Source organism: Quercus robur, chromosome 5 (assembly GCF_932294415.1).
Source record: "Quercus robur chromosome 5, dhQueRobu3.1, whole genome shotgun sequence".
Lineage (NCBI taxonomy): Eukaryota > Viridiplantae > Streptophyta > Magnoliopsida > Fagales > Fagaceae > Quercus > Quercus robur.
This window is the reverse complement of record NC_065538.1, coordinates 60513870-60535069: the sequence shown is the minus strand read 5'-3', so window position 1 is coordinate 60535069 and position 21200 is coordinate 60513870. Positions and strand designations below refer to the sequence as shown.

The window sequence follows — 21200 nt, the reverse complement described above, 5'->3', positions numbered from 1 at the left end:
TAATATATTGCGTGTGTGTGTATATATTGTTGTAATAGTTCTATTGCAAAAACATTTATGTTTCAATAAATTACTACAACGATTTATTTTGTTTCAATAACCTAATTTAAAAATTATTAAAATCATTTATTGCAACAAAATGCTATTGCAACAAATTTTTTGTCGTGATAATCTATTGCTACAGACTATATTGCAACAGTGCACAACGAAATTTTTTTCGTTAGGCGTTTATTGCAACAGTTTTGAGTTTTTTTCAATTTTTATAAATAAACTTCCAATTTTTATAAATAAAAAAGAAAAAAAAAGATTGAGAATAGCCACTTCTCCTACTTCAATTCTTATCCCTTAATCTTATCCATAATTTTGATATTAATTGCTAAAACCTCTAATACCTTATTAGCTAAGTAGTGGCAGAGCCACACACAAGAGTGGGGGGCCAAGGCCCCCCAAAATTTTAAAAAATTATTTTATAGTTATAGGGACTGGGTTCGAGCACTTCTACCGTTGGATGTAAGGTCTCAAGCCCAACTAGCCCAATACAATAAATTTGTAGAGAATGGGTTTAAAAACTAGGTCTTAGTCCGAACTACAACTACTAGACACGGTTATGTATGGGCTGAGTTACAAGGATATGGGTTAAAGCATGAAATTTTGTCCTCGGGCGTTTCGTCAGAGGAACTTATTATTCTTCTTCTTCCTTCAGTACTAGGTTACAGAGGTTTCCAAGATCATGCAGACTGCTACAGTTTTCTCCTTTTTCTCTCCTCCTGCTCTTTCTTCCGTCATCCCCCATTCTTAGAGGGTCTCTCACATTATATACTTCTTTCCAGTCGATCTTGACCCTCCACCTGTTGATCATGCAGGTCATTACTCGAGTGCTCGTCCCATCAGCCACCTTTCCAAACCCTCTGTGAGTTGCGGCAACCAAGGCCTCACTGTTCAGGGTTCATTTCCTCATTAATGCGGCCAGAACGTTAGTTAGGTGCATTCAATGCGGAGGTGGCAGTTTCTCCTTGGATTGCTCCTGCACCATACGCCCATGGGTATCCTACTGTACTTGTCCTTCTCCTGGGGGCGCTCTGGGAGGTTGCCTTTGCTGACGTGCTGTTCTTTCCTCCTGGGATTTGCGATGCCGAGAGCAGGATCGTCCTCGGCAACATTTCTAGGCTATTTGGGCTTTCTTTGTTTGTCCTCGGCCATTTCTCCCTCCTCGGCGTGAGTCTTGGACTCAGTATAAAGTGGGCCAAGGTTGTCAAATTCTATGGCCCCACAATAGTATATATATTATTTACATTTTAAAAAATGTAGCATGTAAAAATTAAAGTTCCCCCCAATTTTGAGTCATTTCAATGGTGCTCTTAAAAGAGAGAGAAATTATATTAAAATCAAATAATTTAAGAGGTTTAACAAATTAAAATATGTAGAAAATGATAAATTTTTGTACATGTCTAATAGAAGATATACATGACTTTTATATACTCATTAAAGTTTAGAAGATGATAAATTCTTTTAGTAAATTAATTCAATTGTGTATATATATAGAGGTTTGTCTTAACTAATATATTAGCATCACAACTTGGCCCCCTCAAACCAAAATTTTTGGCTCTGCCCTTTAGCTAAGTCACCCAATAGCTTCTTCCCGCCAACTCTTACGAGTGTGAAAAATGAACATGAATTTGTTTGTTGCACTTTTTGCTTCGAGTTGTACTATCTTTGCTCTTCTTATTGCATTTTGTTCACTTTGTTGTGGTGGCAAGATTCGGGGTGGTGGAAATGGAGGTAGCACTGGCGTCTCAGGGGAAGGCTCTTTCGTTGCTGGTGGTGGAGATGGTGGCTGTGGCGGTGGAGGTGGTGGTGGTGGTTGTGGTGGAGGAGGAGGTTGCTAAACTCCGATCCAGATGATGCCTGCCTGCAAGGAAGTCCTGTATATCATTTTGCAAATAAAAAACAAAAAAGATGTTAAGTTTAGAATAGCCACTTCTTCTACTTCAATTCTTATCCCTTATCCATAATTTTGATAGTGATCAGAATGTGGTGGTGAAGGAGGTGGCGGTGGATGTGGTGGTGGTGATCATCGACGTTGAGGTTGATAAAAAACAATTGTTGTTTCTTACTATATACGAACAACTAGACTAATACTGATACTTTGGGCACTACAAGAAAAAACCTTTATTGCAACAAAAATCAATTATAGTGGCAATAAGCACTTTAGCACATCCAAACCCATTTTGGTTGCAATAAGAATTTAAAAGAACTAATATATTGTGTGTGTGTGTGTGTGTGTGTATTGTTGTAATAGTTCTATTGCAAAAACATTTATGTTGCAATAAATTATTGCAACGATTTATTTTGTTTCAATAACCTAATTTAAAAATTATTAAAATCATTTATTGCAACAAAATGCTATTGCAACAAAAATTTTGTCGTGATAATCTATTGCTACAGACTTTATTGCAACAGTGCACAACAAATTTTTTTTTTTTTTTTCCGTTAGGTGTTTATTGCAATAGTTTTGAGTTTATTGCAATTTTTATAAATAAAAAAGAAAAAAAAAAAGATTTAGAATAGCCACTTCTCCTACTTCAATTCTTATCCCATTAATCTTATCCATAATTTTGATTTTAATTACTAAGACCTCTAATACCTTATTAAATACCTCTAATACCTTATTAGCTAAGCAGTGGCGGAGCCACACACAAAAGTGGGGGGCCAAGGCCCCCCAAAATTTTAAAAAATTATTTTATAGTATATATATTATTTATATTTTAAAAAATGTAGCATGTAAAAATTAAAGTTCCCCCCAATTTTGAGTCATTTCAATGGTACTCTTAAAAGGAAGAGAAATTATATTAAAATCAAATAATTTAAGAGGTTTAACAAATTAAAATATGTAGAAAATGATAAATTTTTGTACATGTCTAATAGAAGATATACATGACTTTTATATACTCATTAAAGTTTAGAAGATGATAAATTCTCTTAGTAAATTAATTCAAGTGTGTATATATATAGAGGTTTGTCTTAACTAATATATTAGCATCACAACTTGGCCCCCTCAAACCAAAATTTCTGGCTCCGCCCCTTTAGCTAAGTCACCCAATAGCTTCTTCCTGTCAACTCTTACAAGTGTGAAAAATGAACATGAATTTGTTTGTTGCACTTTTTGCTTCGAGTTGTACCATCTTTGCTCTTCTTATTGCATTTTGTTCACTTTGTTGTGGTGGCAAGATTCGGGGTGGTGGAAATGGAGGTAGCACTGGCGTCTCAGGGGCAGGCTCTTTCGTTGCTGGTGGTGGAGATGGTGGCTGTGGCGGTGGAGGTGACGGTGGATGTGGTGGTAGTGGTGGTGGTGGAGAAGGAGGTTGCTAAACTCCGATCCAGATGATGCCTGCCTACAAGGAAGTCCTGTATATCATTTTGCAGATAAAAAACGAAAAAGATTTTAAGTTTAGAATAGCCACTTCTCCTACTTCAATTCTTATCCCTTGTCCATAATTTTGATAGTGATCAAAATGTGGTGGTGAAGGAGGTGGTGGTGGATGTGGTGGTGGTGGTGGTGGTCATCGAGGTTGATAAAAAATAATTGATGTTTCTTACTATATACAAACAACTAGACTAATATTGATACTTTGGGCACTACAAGAAAAAACCTTTATTGCAACAAAAATCAATTATAGTGGCAATAAGTACTTTAGCACATCCAGACCCATTTTGGTTGCAATAAGAACTTAAAAGAACTAATATATTGCGTGTGTGTGTGTATATATTGTTGTAATAGTTCTATTGCAAAAACATTTATGTTGCAATAATTGCAATAAGAACTTAAAAGAACTAATATATTGCGTGTGTATATATATTGTTGTAATAGTTCTATTGCAAAAACATTTATGTTGCAATAAATTATTACAACGATTTATTTTGTTTCAATAACCTAATTTAAAAATTATTAAAAATCATTTATTGCAACAAAATGATATTGCAACAAAATTTTTGTCATGATAATCTATTGCTACAGACTTTATTGCAATAGTACACAACGAAATTTTTGTCATGATAATCTATTGCTACAGAATTTATTGCAACAATGCACAACGGTGGCAGGAAGACCCGCCGCAATAACGCCTGCCGCTAAAGGTCAAATTTAACTTTAGCGGCCGTTTTTGGGGCTTCAATGGTGCTTTTTGCCCGCCGCAATAGGTCCTTTTTTTTTTGGGTAGTGTAGGATGCTCCCTCACCATCTCCACTCTTCCCTCTTGGGTTTGTTTTTGTTCAAGAATATAGAGATGGGTCGGTGCCTTGCTCCTCCTTTATTTATTTTATGTGAACCCCGGAATATGAAATTAAATAAGTTGACTTTTGGAGGTCTTTTCTGGACCCGGGTATATGTGATGCTTTGATTTGATATCATATATAAAAATCTTATCCACAATCCACGCACAATCATTATGTTAAACTAGCCGCGAACCCACGCGTTGCGCGTGATAATTATTTTTATGGTGGTTTTTTTTTTTACAATTTAAACTAATCTAATAATGAGTAATCTATTTCATAATTATATATTTATTATAGGAACAATCATAAATATAATATAGGAACAATCCAAAATACAAAAAAAAAATGTAAACTAAAAAAAATTAATAAAACTTAACAATGATTAATTGAACCAATATTATGATAAAAATTTTGTTTTTGATAATCTATTAAGGTTATTTTCTTTGTAGAAATTATAATTTCGGCCGTCCAAAACATATTATCAAATAAATAATTATTAGCAAAATCTAAGAATTAAATTTCTATACATGCATTGTTATAAAATAATAATAATAAAAAATTGCAAAAGTTAAAATTTGTCACCTATCCGTTTATTTTCGTTTGGCTAACCTTTGCTTTTCTTTAAATAAATAGCATTATAGAGTACTTCTAATACAACTATTAAGAGTACTTTGTCCACCACAAAGGATTAGAAAATAAACAAAAATTAGTAAAGTCTCATAGTTTAATATCTAAATTGAGCACTATAAAAAATCATGCTATGTAATAAAATAAATACCAAATTATCCAAATCATGCTATGTAATAGAATAAGATTATATTTTTATATGCTATATTTAATTCTTTAGAATGCAATAGGATAACATTTAACAATCAAAGAGAATAAAAAATAAAAAATAAAAAATAACAACAATTTAAAAAACAAAACTAAATCGCATTAACCCAAAATAAAGTTTTAAAGAATATAAAAAATTATCAACTTAAAGTAGAGATGCAAGAGAAATAAAAAAATCCACCAAAAAATTTAGAGAGAGAGAGAGAGAGAGAAGGAGGTTGCTAAACTCCGATCCAGATGATGTCTACCTGCAAGGAAGTCCTGTATACCATTTTGCAGATAAAAAACGAAAAAGATGTTAAGTTTAGAATAGCCACTTCTCCTACTTCAATTCTTATCCCTTATCCATAATTTTGATAGTGATCAAAATGTGGTGGTGAAGGAGGTGGCGGTGGATGTGGTGGTGGTGGTGGTGGTGGTCGTCGAGGTTGATAAAAAACAATTGTTGTTTCTTACTATATACGAACAACTAGATTAATACTGATACTTTGGGCACTACAAGAAAAAACCTTTATTGCAACAAAAATCAATTATAGTGGCAATAAGCACTTTAGCACATCCAGACCCATTTTGGTTGCAATAAGAACTTAAAAGAACTAATATATTGCGTGTGTGTATATATATTGTTGTAATAGTTCTATTGCAAAAACATTTATGTTGCAATAAATTATTGCAACGATTTATTTTGTTTCAATAACCTAATTTAAAAATTATTAAAAATCATTTATTGCAACAAAATGATATTGCAACAAAATTTTTGTCATGATAATCTATTGCTACAGACTTTATTGCAACAGTGCACAACGAAATTTTTGTCATGATAATCTATTACTACAGACTTTATTGCAACAGTGCACAACGGTGGCAAGAAGAACCGCCGCAATAACACCTACCGCTAAAGGTCAAATTTACCTTTAGAAGCTGTTTTTGGGGCTTCAGTGGCGCTTTTTGCCCGCCGTAATAGGTCGTTTTTTTTTTTTGGGTAGTGTGGGATGCTCCCTCACCATCTCCACTCTTCCCTCTTGGGTTTGTTTTTGTTCAAGAATATAGAGATGGGTCGGTGCCCTGCTCCTCCTTTATTTATTTTATGTGAACCCCGAAATATGAAATTAAATATGTTGACTTTTGGTGGTCTTTTCTGGACCCGAGTATATGTGATGCTTTAATTTGATATCATATATAAAAATCTTATCCACAGTCCACGCACAATCATTATGTTAAACTAGCCGCGAACCCGCGCGTTGCACGTGATAATTATTTTTATGGTGGTTTTATTAATTTTTTTTTTACAATTTAAACTAATCTAATAATGAGTAATCTATTTCGTAATTATATATTTATTATAGGAACAATCATAAATGTAATATAGGAACAATCCAAAATACAAAAAAAATGTAAACTAAAAAAAATTAATAAAACTTAACAATGATTAATTGAACCAATATTAGGATAAAAATTTTGTTTTTGATAATCTATTAAGGTTATTTTCTTTGTAAAAATTATAATTTCGGCCGCCCAAAACATATTATCAAATAAACAATTATTAGCAAAATCTATGAATTAAATTTCTATACATACATTGTTATAAAATAATAATAAAAAAATTGCAAAAGTTAAAATTTGTCACCTATCCGTTTATTTTCATTTGGCTAACCTTTGCTTTTCTTTAAATAAATGGCATTATAGAGTACTTCTAATACAACTATTAAGAGTACTTTGTCCACCACAAAGGATTAGAAAATAAACAAAAATTAGTAAAGTCTCATAGTTTAACATCTAAATTGAGCACTATAAAAAATCATGCTATGTAATAAAATAAATACCAAATTATCCAAATCATGCTATGTAATAGAATAATATTATATTTTTATATGCTATATTTAATTCTTTAGAATGCCATAGGATAATATTTAACAATCAAAGAGAATAAAAAAATAAAAATAAAAATAGAAATAAAAAACAACAACAATTTAGAAAACAAAACTAAATCGCATTAATCCAAAATAGAGTTTTAAAGAATATAAAAAATTATCAACCTAAAGTAGAGGTGCAAGAGAAATAAAAAAATCCACCAAAAAATTTAGAGAGAGAGAGAGAGAGAGGGAACCTTTTTTTGTGAGGGAAAACTATGCATAGAATAGAAGAGATAGTGACAAATTTATAGTAAGAGGATGTGAATAAGAAGAGACAAAAATAAAGGAAGATGAAGGGAAAGAGGAAGAATGATATTAATGTAGAGGGTAGTGAGGAGATGAAAAGGTAAGGGAGGGAGAAAGATTGAAGAAGTAGTGGGGAAATGAAATGATAAGGGAGAGTTGGAGAAGTGTAAATATTAAAAAAATAAATGTTAAAAACAACTATAAGAAAATTGGAAAAAAAAAAAAAAAAAAAAAAACCCTAAAGCTTGAAAAGGCTTCAACGTTTTGTTTTTTTTTTTTTTTTTTTTTTTTTTTAATTTTTTTTCCTTTATGCTGAAAAGGCTCAGACAAAACCTTAAAACTAAACTGAAAAGACTTTGGGTTGGGCTTGATAGTAGAATTAAATAAATAAGAGGTGAGTTGGATTAATTATATAAATTTATTATAGGATGATAGTGGAAGTAAATAAATAAGTAGTGGGCTACATTTATAGGGCTGAAAATTGTAAAAACCATTTTAAAATTGTAGGAAAAATTATATTCTAAAAAAGAAAAAAAATGACGTGGCAACTGATGTGGCACAACGTGAGAGCAGCAGCATTAAACGCTACGCTTTAGCTTTTAGTAATATATAGATAAGTAAGGTGTGTTCTTGGAAGATTTGTTATGGTATGGGTTTTCCTGGTTTTTGGTATCTTCATGGGTGGGGTTTTGATCGGATTATTAAGTTGTAGGTTCAAACCCTAAGAAAAATCTGATTGTGGTTCCCCAGCTTGCTTGGGTTCTATTCTTACTTATTATGTTTCAGCTCCAAATCATGATGATTCTTGTGTGCTTCCTTACTTTTTAATTAATGAAATTTTTATTGAGGTTTTCTATATATGTATTTGGAACCCCTGTATTGCTCTGCCATTGTTCTTTTAAAAGGATTCATTTAGTTTGTTGAGTCGTTCTTTATGTTAATAGTTAATACTTACATACGTACCATACCATACCATTCATGTTCCTATAATATATACCATGGGAAATGTGATTTTTTTTAAAATTTTTTTTTTATTCTTATATGTTTTTAAAATGTGATATGAAATTTACTTAAACCAAATTAAATAATAAAAATTCGGTAGAATGCTATGGTACTCATCCTTCAATTTAAATAATATGAATTATTAGTCAATATGTTTGCATCTCTCTCTCATATTCTCAATTACACACCTTAACTATCCCCTGAGCCCATGGCCATAGGAGTTTTGTAAATTTGGCCCTTAAGTAGTTTGCTATCAAGTTGCATTTTGAACTGCATTCTACTGGGAAGGCCTGGGGAATACAAGGGACTCTCATTTGAGAGGATAACTAAATGAGTAATCGCTCTCAATATTCCCACCTAACTGGCTGGCCGGATTAGGATAGTCTTGTTTTTCATGCCATCTAATTCAGACTTAATTTTTACTGCCTTGCCTTTTCATGCTATCTCTTTTAATTTAATTAAACAATTTCATGGTTTAACATGATTTGATTAACGTGGGTCAGTTGATCTGGGTGGGCTTTTACTTTTATGGTCCGTTTGGATTGAGAGAGAGGGAGGGGAAGTAGAGTAGATTTAACATAAAATTAACTTATTTTTAGCCAATTCTACTCTACTCCCCTTCACTCCCCCTCCTTCCCCCCTCTATCCAAACAGGCCATTAGTACTAGTACTAGTGCCCCATACACTAATGTAGAAGAAATCATGTTTGATGAACTTGTGTTACAAGAAGGAAAAGTTGATGAAATTTTAACATATCCTCAAAAAGGATCCTGATCCTGCAAGTTAGTAAGTCATTAACGTACGTGGGTCAATTGATCTGGGTTTAGTACTATACCCCATACAGTAATGTCGAAGATAAAATTCTTTTACAAGAAGGAAAAGTTAATTAACATTTTAATAAATATTAAAAATCTGATTGCGAGAATGTCATAACAAAAATTGAAGTACATCGGCAGATGCTAATGACATACTTTCAAAGAACTGCTAATCTTTCTAAATGTTCCAGATCTATTGGTGAGAGTGTCAAACTAGGATTGATGATAAAATAAAATAAAAAAATTTGTCAGACTAGATTGATGACAGCAAGTATGACTAAAAGTTCACCATGAGGTTTGATATTTCTATTGCTTTGTTGAGTAGTTGTGCCCTTCATTTTGTAATGACTTCATAATGGTGCTCACATAGACACATACGGTTCATGTTCTCTTTCAATACGAATCTGAGATATAAATCATATTTAAAAAATTGTTAATTAAAAAAAAAAACAATATACATGGTGAAGAATTTCAAATTATAATCAACTTAGAGAATAGTGAATAAATGTGTAGAGAATTAAACTTTGCAACGGCAATTCTATTCCTACAGGGAAGAATACAAATTATAATTGCAAAAAAAAAAAAAAAAAAAAAAAAAAAAAGAGTCAATGACATCATATGTTCTCTTTTATTCAAAAAACCGAATACTAATAACATCGCTTAGCTATTTTGCCACCTCAAACTCCAATTTAAGCCTAACATTGGTGGTGCCAAAGGCAAATTTTGCCATCATACTACAGTGAACTGCCAAGACTAGTAGTTCACTATAGCAAAAAGGCATAAAAAAAATATTATTTTATCACTTAGTTGGGTTTTGTGGCAAAGAGGAAGAGAGAGAAAATGAGAAAGAAATTAATTAAAAAAATGAATAGTGTTTGGTTGATAGTAAAAATAAGTCCCTTAATGTAGGGTGTGTTATGAAATTATGTGTTAAAATAGATAAAATAACTTCTTGGGGTATTAAATGCTAAAATTTTTAACTCCACTGATGTGGATGCTCTTAAATGGAGAAAAGAAAGGATATAAACGTGACAAATTATTATTTGTAGGTAACAAAATGTGATATTCTCTCTTACGTTACTTTCTCTCAAATCCAGATATTTCTATTTTGTGTGAATTATGAACTCTTCTGCCACTCTCACTCACAAACGAGGTGTTGTCCTCACAAACACACACTCATTGCTCTATTATTAGACCTAGTTTGTCAGCTAAGTTTGACCTCGTTTGTCACCTAAGTTCAACAATAATCTCCTTACTTTTCTTCTTTGATTCTCTCAATTCCTGGTATCTTTGTTGGTGATTTCTTTGAGCTGCTCTAAGTCTATGGTTAGTCTTCTTATCCATATTCTCTCATTCATGATTAGATTTATGCTTTTGGAATGGAATGGAGTGCTTAATATTTATATGCCTTATGATTGGGAGAATGATTAACTTGCATGCGTTCAATTCGACCGGATTAACAATCTTCTTTGATAAATCTAATTTTAAGCAGTAAAATTTATTAATAAATTGTATTTGGGGTTTAGTTTTGTTTGTCTACATAAAATTTAGACAAGCAGATTCTAGCTAGGTTCTAAAATATATATGGATCCGGTTATTGTATGCCCTTAGAATATACATTAATTATTCATTTTAGGAAATTTTTTGTGAAAATTTGAAAAAACTGTCAAAAAAGTTAAATCACCTTTTCACTTTCCTATAAAAATTTTCCTAAAATAATTTATTAATATATGTCTTAAGGGCATATGCTGAAAAAATCATATATTTATGTGTGTGTGTGTGTGTGTGTATATTAGTCATTTGAGTGAGCAAAATATGTTCAGTTTGAAGAGAAAAAAATTAAGGACATTAATGATAACTTCAATTTTTCTTATATTTCAACTTCCTTGCAAAGCCATAGCAAAGTAAAGATTTGAAAGTTGTATGGAAAATGGGCTTTACAAAGCTAATCTTGAATAAGAATCTCAAACAGTTCTATCAATACTGAATTTGAAGATTCTGAATTCAACTTGACAACATTATTGGATAACCATAATGTAAACAAATTGTACTTTGCAAAGAGCATGCACATAAATTAGCTTAAACAACAAGAGCCGTGGAATAAAATGCAAGGCATTTTGAATTCACCAGTGGAAAAAAATTGCACCTCAAAATTTTTGGAACTAGTGCATACACAAAAAAATCCCTCACTTAGCATACTTTCAATATATACATGCCAAGAATGTCAAAACCATGGGCAACAGCAACCTTACGGCTGTCTGACTGCCAGTCAAGGATGTAACTCAGCCGCTTGTGTTGATACCTCTCAAGGTAACAACCAAGCCATTCTCAATCAATTATAAATTCCAAGCCTTGTTCTCTAATTTGGCAGAAAGAGAGCACCCATTTGCATCCAGAAAGGCAATTATATTGGACTCACTCTTGATATCTGCAGAGACAGCATAAGCCACTAATGGTATCATGTCCATCTCACCTTATAGGAAAGAAAAAACAAAACAAATCTTGTTTGTTTGGTATGCAATGCATCTAAATGACCACCCTAAAACAATAAAGACAATTTCAGCATAACAGTAAGTCATCTTATGGGAGGAAGATCCCAGATAGGCTTCAAATCATGGGAGAGATGAAACACTAGACTGATAATGATAGCATAAAGATACTGAAGAAATATAAATATACTATCAGAAAATTTTGGCACAATGATATTAACCAACAAATCCCTAATTATTACGGGTTTATCAATAAAAACTATAAGGGGTTGAACCAAGGTTGTTAAAAACAAAATTCAACAAGCATAAGAACTGAATCAGCAAGATAATTAGTATCATGAGATTATGTTTTTTCCATCATGAACTTATGTCATCAAAAATCAAGTCTCAATTTCTCTTCTAACTAAACAAGTTCATTGCTTTAGTACAAATACAGCTTCACCAGAAAACCTTGGAATCAATTCAAACAGATTGTATATAATTTTTGTTTCTTTCCACAATAATTTTAACTAAAGTTTACAGCACTCCTAGTATTTTTATTGGTTTTAAAATCTCCTTTTAGCAACTTAATCTACCAGGTCATACTAAATTCTCCCATCAATAAACATCAGAGAAACACTAGATCCAAGATATTCTTATCACTTAATTCTTTTCCCTGCCTTTTTGTTAGAATTATTTAAGTAAGAAACATACAACAGTTTCCTCCAATATATATATATATATATATATATCCCTCACATTCATTATTGAAAGCCAAACACATGTTTCTGGTTCCTTTTCTTTTTTCCACATTATATACCTTTACCCACTTTATCGTAAAGCTTGCTTTATCCCTTCTTCTTTTAGCTTAAATTCTCCCCCAAATCATGATAAAGGATACAAAAATGAATTGGCTACACTGTCAACACAACTATTAATGTTCAATTTTGGTATAGATATTGTTTACTTCAGTTTTTCCTTCAACCCAGAAGTTATTTATTACTCATTTAAAAAAAGGCAACCTGCATCTGCATTCATGAATGGACCATTTAAAAGGAAGTGCAAACCTGATTCTGCAAGCTCGTTGAAGTTGTCCAGCGCTGAGGATGTTGTATTACTGCTGAACTATCAGTGATGAAAGTTATTGTACTTGCTTCTTGTATGTTTTCTGCTTTTAATGGTGGTAATTCTCTCATGATCCATAATATAAAAGCTGAGGGTGTTGATGAACCTTGCAACAACACATCATATTGTAAGTTAGCTGCTCACTACTTCTGAACAAAGACAGTATTGATTCGATACTTAATATAGAAGAATGAGTGCATGCAATGTTTTTCACCCATCATAAGCCTATGTTGCTTCCCACTGTAGTCACATATGTTATCAATCAATATGTAAAGCAACATGCTTTCTACTTATTTTAAGGAAAGTGGTGTGAAAGCAATAACTAACATGGAAAACAATTACAGTAAAAAATACTCAAACCCCGGGAATCATTCTCTCCAAAAATTGGATACAGCTGTCTACCAACCACCTCTCCCATAACCCACAGAAGCAGGAGACTTGAGCACTAGCTATGACTTTTTAAAAACACACAATTCAAGCTTCCTAACCAGAATAATAGAGGATCCTTATTTTTTAAACAAAATTATATTTCACCTTATATTGTAGGGGTGGAAACCCTCATGTTTCAAAAGTTGCATTTTGAAGGGGAGTAATGGGCTTTGACTCACAAACTGACTTGCTATCTCTTACTGACTTGCTCAAACTTCATCACCCATTAAAAAACTCCCCTAAACATCAGGTTTCAATTTAAAACTATCCCCAAACTATACAGTTGAAAATGTAATTTTCCCTCTTTATCCTTAAAAAATTAAGAAACAAAGAGTGTACTTTTGATACATCTAAATTTTTAGATTTATTTTTAAGGTGCACAAATCATGCCAACAATTCATGTTATCAAAAAAGGGTGAGAGGAGTGGAGTTAGGATATGTAATTAACCCAAATCTTTTCTAAAATCTCACACACTGTGGCTGGTGCTCAGGTTTCCCTATATTTGCACATTGCACCTGTGGCCAAATATTTGATATTTGATTTCCAATTCTTTTGTAGCTTCTGCATATGATGTCTGTATGCGGAAGTTCATTCTGATGCATATTTCCAGAATCTAAACAGTTTACTCTTCCAAAGGATGCCGAGAGTCATCCTATTTACTAAGCAACGAATGAAACTGTAATAATCTACAAATGAGCTGAAGTTCTCAATATTTCATACAACTCTAGTACAAGTTTACAAAAGCATCATTGATGCTCCTTTAATCTTTGAGTGAATCCACATTCACTGCAAATCTTGCTAAGTAATCATTCTCAATCTTAAAATTAACCTTTTAGGCAACCAAGTAGGGCATCTCTTCTGGTTTTAAAATCAGTTTTCTGTTTTCTAAGATAGATAAAGATATTGGAATTCATCTCCAAATCAAGAGAAAACTGGGGTTTTATGCAGTGTATTTCCATTTTTGATTTCCTTCAATCTGTTAATTCTTCTCTTTGATTTGTTTGTAATTGTTTCAAGTATAATTTGTTCACCATCATGAACATGATGTACTTTTGTTCAATAAAACTTTTATTACCTATCAAAAAATAGAGAAAATTGAGAGAAATCTTTTTGATGCTTTTGGTTTCCTGGTTTTTGAAAACAAATTTTTTCTTTTCTTTATTCCTCTCTCTCTCTCTCTCTCTCTCTCTCTCTCTCTCTCTCTCTCTCTCTCTCTCTCATGACAGTTTGGATGAAGAATCATCAGATCATATGAGGCCCAGTTGATATCTTCGATGGCGTAGGTTTGGATCACCTACCTAGAGGACCACCCATACTCAAGGCCAGCAACAGAGCTCCCTCCATCCAAAAATGTATTCCCTCTCTCTTGAGGTTTATTGGCTCAATTGCATCACTTCAAGCGCATCATCAACTGCAACACCTTCTATTCCTCCACCTTGAAAATGCCAGCAAGCTTAAGATACACAAGCAAAGGGAGAGTTTTGGTGCGGGTGCACCAATTGATGAATGAATTTTTTTTGGGTGTTCGGTTGAGCTGCTGAATGTGGCTTTGCTTTTGTTGTTGGTGTGAGTTTGGGGCCTTTGATGGGGTTTTCGTGCTTTATGAAAAGGTGATGTGTTGGTTTGATGAGGTTTAAATTGGTTGTTGATGGTGGCTTCAGTCTTTCAGATTGTTGGGGACAATACTGCTTGATGGGGTGGCTGTTGCTGGAAAGCTGGAGTCAGTAGGATTTTGGAAGTGAGGCTATACAGGCTGTTGAAGAAATATGTGATAGTGGGATTGTCATTAAGTTGCCCAAATATTTTTTGGGGGGATGCCATGAGCATCCAAACAAATTTTTTTATTTGTTCCAAAATATTGCTTTTTGTTTTCCACATTCCAAAGGAATTTTACATTTCAACTCAACAGAAGATTTTTTTGGTTTTCATCTCTAAAAACAAGTTTTTTGAAACAGAAAAATGAACCATTCCCAAAGATGCCTGTAAAACTTCGCATTCTTTCTACAAGTGGCCCCAATTTGTAAACCCTGATCCATCTCCTACAGTTTGGTGCCTCATGAACTGTATCTCCAGCCAAATTTAAACTTTACTGACTTAAAATGAAACAAAAACTAATCTCTTCTCCAAATCAAGAACTTACTCTCTCCAGGATAGCTTTCACTCATTCACGCCTACAAACTACTCTTTTCAAAATTTAAAATTTTCACTTGATAGATTATAGTTGCCCTTTCTTAAATCTCAAAACAGAAAAACAAACCAAGAACACCTTCACCTCCTCAGAAATGCTAGCCTCCTATGGACTCTTGTTTTAAAATTCAGAATAATCAGACAATGGATTGACATTGGTCTCAGAATGTAACATTATCCAAATGGATATCAGATGCCAGCTACCAAAACTAAGTGTAAATCCAGTGGTCAAATTCCATTTATGTATAAGATGGGCATAGGCAGATTCAGGATGTTATCTTGATTCTATAAAACATCATTGGTAAAGAACAATATTCTTTATGCAGGTACAAGGCATGGTTATTAAGTCAAAAAATTTCTGAGTGGTCAATGGTTGAAATTGAGAACCTAGGACAACTATATTTTTTTTCTTAGCTACTTATTGTTTTGATCTTCATATAATAATATAAGTACAACCAGATATGATAATGGGGTCAATTCTTGATTCTCCTGAGTCTAGAGACTGATGTCACCTTATACACATATATCATCCATCAGCAGATATATGAACACCTATGCAATTAGTTTCATCAGCCAATAGATTAAGTCTTAAAACCCATTCCATGGCCATATGAAGAATCAAATAGTTAAAAATGGACAAAAGACAGAATTTCACACAGAAGAATGGTGCAAAATCATTCAGGATAGTTGCAGAAAGAAGACAAGAAGGAAACCTTGCTAAGTAATAAAGGAAGAACCAAGATAAGATGTTAAGAGATGGGAGGACTAACATGTGAAAAGAAGAAAAAATGGATGTGAATGAAGCAAACATAAAAAATGTACCCTCGTCATTTTCACCAACCTGAGACCCTGACACAGAAATTAGAACCACATACCTATAAAATAATACAAAATGAGCAAGAGAGACGTATAAACAACTGTCATGGGATGTTGCGGCCGGTGATATAGCATCTGCAACCATCATGACATGATGAAGTTAGAGAAAGCTATAAAGATGAATTCAATTTCTTTTGTACAATATAAATTTGATGACCAACAGAGAAGTGTCTACCGGAATATCAGTTAAAAGAGCAACAAAAGAACTTGAAGTGAAACAGATCACAGAAACAACAGCTAAACCTGAAACCTGCACAGAACAGAATACTTGCCAACATTATACATGGAACTGCAAAACCACTGATGGACATAAATAAGCAAGATAAATTCTACAACTACATACACACAGGGAAGATAAAAGGATTTAAGTAATATTATAAATTTATAATGGAGCCACCAAACGCATTATATTAATGCTGGCTGTGACACCCAGAAAATCAAAGAGAAAAACAAGACAACAAAAGATTTAATACCTTCCACATTTCAGATGAAGCTCGCTCAGATCTAACTTTGCTCATTTTCAAGCATAATAGAAGTCCTGAATGGAACTCATAGCAACAAAGATTAAAAAAAAAAAAAATTATATCTCAAGAAAATTAAAACAATGGAGGTAAAGAAAAGAATAAAAGGAGAGAGAGAGAGATAACAATAATTGCATTTTCGTTTTGACTAAACAGGTAGTCAATAACCAAGGTACCTTACTACTCCAAAGACATGTAGACAAGTCAGTTAAAATAAGTAGTGGAAAACTTAGAATGCTAAAATTCTCCATCCCACAAACTGGTTCTCTCATGTACATTGAATTGGCAAAATATGATTTTTTTTATTTCTTATTATGTGATTCTTTTAAAAGTAATTTGAAATTTTTATTAGAAAGAGGAGAAACCTTGGTATACAAGTTTTATAAAGAGTCTCCTAAAGAATTACAAACAAATATCATCAAGGAAATCCACAAAAGAAAGAGAAGAGATGTTGCCAGTCACATTAGATCAATCACAACAGATTATGCAGAACTACACATTTTTACTTGAGAGTAGGTAACTCAATGCTGTTGAATGTAAGGTTTTCTCTATCTGAATAAGGCAAAGCAGGGCACCACTCCAAATTTGCACTGATTATATGTTTTCCAAACATTCCTTGCCAACAAAAAAACACAAGCACTATCACAAATTTAACTGAAAATATCTCCAAAAAAAGAAGAAGAGATCAAGTCCTTGGCAACTGCAAAATGAAGTAGCAAGCGATCAGTAGCCTCCCCCAGCTCCTTATGCACATACAAAAGTGATCCAATAGAATGATATTTTGTTTAATACATAACCCCACCCTCCAATTAGAATATTTTTCCCAAGGCTGATGTCCAAAAGAAAAGGGTATCCTTTCTAGAAACTCTAAAAGCCCCAAATACTCCACAGTAATTTCATGCCAATAGATCCTCTTAATGCCTCATAATGTGAAGTACACTGAATAGACGACCAAGCCTTATCCTTCAATGTAAACTATCAGCCACTTCAGTTTTTGGTATATTAGAATATAGTAGATTGAAAAAGAAGGGAAAATGCAAAAGCACCCCTGAACTTAGGATCAAACTCAAACTGAACCCATGGTCTTTTAATTCAAAATTATAAATCCCTGAAGTTTGGGAAATATTCAAATTGATCATTCAGTCTCACTTTCGTAAGCTGAACCGACATGTGTTTATGTTAATAAAAAATTATTTTAACGCAAAATTTAATTCTAAAATCATTTTAAAATTAATTTGATTTTTTCCCCTTTTTTCTTCTTCCTCTCCCCTCTACTGCCACACAACAACCACCCCCCCCCCCCCTCCAACAACCACCCCCCCCCCCCCCCCCCCCAAAACAACCACCAACCAGTGTTGTTAAAAGCGCTGAGCACACTTAAGCGCAAAAGCCTCCTGGAGCCTAGGCGCAAAGCGCAAGGCGCGCACCCAATCAATGTGAAGCGCACATTTAAAAAAAAATTTAATAAATTAAAAAAAAAAATTATTAATGATCAATACAACAATCAAGTGATCAATTAATCATATAAATTACATTAAAACATTTTATATAATTTATATAACATTTATATAATTCTTTTGTGCCTTACAAAATATATGCAACCATGATATTTGATGGCCATGATTACAAAAAATGGTTGAATCAAAATAGAAGTATAGAACCAAGAAGGCAAAGGCTAAAAATACTAGAATGTTAAGTAATGTTGTCTTTGTGAGTGTCTGATTTAGTGTTTGTTTGTGTGGTTGTGGTTAAAAGTTCAAAAATATCTAAAGAGATAGGCTTAGGTGTATGGTAGCACACCACACTATTAGTTTTTATATATTAAATCAATGGCTTATATCAAACATATTTATATCTAATGGCTAAAAATCAAATCAGGATTTTTTTTAAAAAAAATTTACAAAAAGCTCAAAAAAGTGCGCTTTGCGCTTAATAAAAAAGCTCAAAAAAGCGTGCTTTTGTGAGGGCGCTTCGCTTTAGAGGGAAAAAGCCCCAAGGGCTCTGCGCTCTGCGCTTAAGCGCGCTTTTAACAACACTGCCACCAACAACTCTGGTAATCAAGAACCACCACCAAATCCAGCCATTCCACCAAACCAGCAACCTCATTCTCCCAATAACCAAACAAAATGGAATAAGAAGTAAAAACCTCGGATCTATCTCATCCCAATTCATGTTATTTAAACAAGTTGTTTGACTATTAAGTAGGTCATGTGACTAAAAGTACATGTGGATGCTTATTTGACTTGGCGCAAAGTGGGTTGGAGGAACTTTTCTCCAAACCAGGTTCAAGGAAAATTCTGTCCATTTAGCAAAGTAACACCTCAAACCATGTTACCCTAAACAAAAAAAATCATACCCCAAATTTATTGTGCTGCACAAGTTCAGATTTTTGAATGTTTGGCAGTCTTATTAGTAAAGCAGATTTGCATATGGCAGTGGTATTGCACAATGTACAGATTGTAGATGGCGGCAGTAAAGCAGAAGGTAGAAGATTAGAGTGAAAAGCAACAACAACTAAGCCATAGTTCCAAACTTTTGGGGGTTGGTTATGGTTCCGCAAAATATTAATCAAGATCAACCACATGCATTCTCTACCACTATTCTATCCGAAGTCATACTCTCTGTTATTTCCATAATTGACATGTCATTTTCTACTATTTTTACTAATATTATTTCTCTTCCTCTACGTTTTTTCGTTCCAACGATTTGAATCAACTCTCTTTTTCACCCGTTCATTATTGCTCTTTTCTAAATATAACTAAACCATCAAAAACGACCCTCCCTCTTCTTTTCATCAAAGGTAGCCCCCTATCTTTAAGCAAATTTCCGCATTCAAATTCTATCTTTTGGAGTATTTACAATTTCCATTAATCCATCTTAACATCCTCAGCTATACTAATTTTATGAATATTTTGTTTCTTAATAACTCAGAATTTAGTATCATAGAGATGCTAGAAGTATGCGGATAAATTTATCAGTTCTTAATAGTTTAGGCTCTTTGATCCCTCCATCTTCATGAATTGTTGATCCAAAATATCGAAAGTTCTTACTCTTTAGTATCTCTTAACCATAAAGTCTTACCACCTTTTCATCTTTGTCTCTACTTTTACTAAAATTACATTCTATGTACTTTGTTTTAGTCCTACTTAATCAAATATATTTTTAAATAAAGAATTTTTTTAATTGAAATAATCAAATGCACCACAAGTGATAGCCTTTTCCATCCACAAGGGTTATAATTTCAAATTAGAAGATCTTGGGCTAGTTTGATTTTAACTATTAAAAGATCTTGGGCTAGTTTGATTTTGACTATTAATAACATGCAATTAACTCATACCTGAAATGGAGCTAGTAATGTGAATACAATGTTTCCCTTCTGTATCGCATCTACTCTTCGGGTAGCAAAGTGTTTCCCATCACGTACTCGTTGAACTTGATACATGCGTACCATTAACAACTTTCTCACTAATTTTAATCCATGAAAGGGATAATGGATTATGGTACCAGAAATTTATAGCATTGCGCAAGAATTTAAGTTATAGTTCCATAATCATGAAGATATAATAATAGTTCCTGTAGCAGAATTCAACATTGCATGAACCCCACAACATATTGAATCAACAATTTGACATGAAAAAGTCAAGCACAAAACTATTTCAAAGCCATAATTTGTTCGAACTTTTACTTCTTTATGCAGTCACTAAAATAGTAGTAAAAATGAAGAATATTTTGGGTTTTTTACACAGACAACAACAGGCTCAGAGACAAGAAAGCTTAAACATAAAAAGAAATATTGAAACAGGGTCTAGACTTGTTACAGAGCCTACTTGGGACAATGGGACCTCCAATCACTTTTTTAGTCTGTCAAAATAAACACGGGAAAATCAGCCGAAGCCGTTTACGAAATCACCCCTTCATCAAACCCATCTATTAAGGCAATCGGGGATCTGTTTGGCACAAAATATTGGGCTTGAGGAACAAGGGCTCTGATAAGCATTAAAGCACTCTAGTCTCCACTCTCCACTCTCCAGGCTCATAACCTCTTAGGCTTGACATACACGGGCCAACTACTATATTTGTATTTCCTACTGAAGAGCTTTGGGCCTCCGAAGGCCTTGGGCCCACCCCCATATCAGCTGGAGGTGTTTGATTAATCCCCCGTGCATCCCATTTGGAACTAATACCTCCACCTTTGATACAATCCCATGATACAGAGCTCAATTTTGTTAAATTCGAATTTCAAAAATAAGGATACAAATTTAAATGGTTTCAAAACAGGAATATATTGCTATTATTTTTGTAAAATAAGGGCAAAAGCTCAATATCCCCTGTGGTAAGGGTATGTTGCATGGGAAGAATTTTCATCAGCTGCCTTTCTTGAGGAATTGTTTCATGAAAATGGAGACAAACCAGAATAACATCCTATCTAGATTATTGGTTGAGTGGAAAAGGGAAATATGAAGTCGGTTTTATCCCTCCATTCAATTGTGTAATACGTAAATTCCCATGAA

At 33.3% G+C, this 21200-nt stretch overlaps 1 protein-coding gene across 1 annotated transcript; it reads right to left on the bottom strand.

The window, feature by feature from the left end:
* Positions 1 to 11183: 11183 nt before the first annotated feature.
* On the bottom strand, positions 11184 to 17921 carry LOC126726526 (uncharacterized). The gene is made up of 5 exons (XM_050431800.1): positions 16642 to 17921; positions 16344 to 16418; positions 16168 to 16243; positions 12618 to 12781; positions 11184 to 11510 (listed from the first exon to the last, which is right to left on the bottom strand). The coding sequence occupies exons 1-5, from the start codon at positions 16684 to 16686 to the stop codon at positions 11487 to 11489; spliced, it is 384 nt and encodes a 127-aa protein (XP_050287757.1). The 5' UTR covers positions 16687 to 17921; the 3' UTR covers positions 11184 to 11486.
* Positions 17922 to 21200: the final 3279 nt, after the last annotated feature.

Bases quoted from the DNA above. Each gene is read 5' to 3' on its own strand.
- LOC126726526 (XM_050431800.1), bottom strand. From the start codon at position 16,686: ATGAGCAAAGTTAGATCTGAGCGAGCTTCATCTGAAATGTGGAAG. The intron at 12,782-16,167 runs GTATGTGGTTCT...TGTTGTTGCAAG, and splicing joins CATTTTGTATTATTTTATAG to GTTCATCAACACCCTCAGCT. The intron at 11,511-12,617 runs GTTTGCACTTCC...CTGTCTCTGCAG, and splicing joins CAACGAGCTTGCAGAATCAG to ATATCAAGAGTGAGTCCAAT.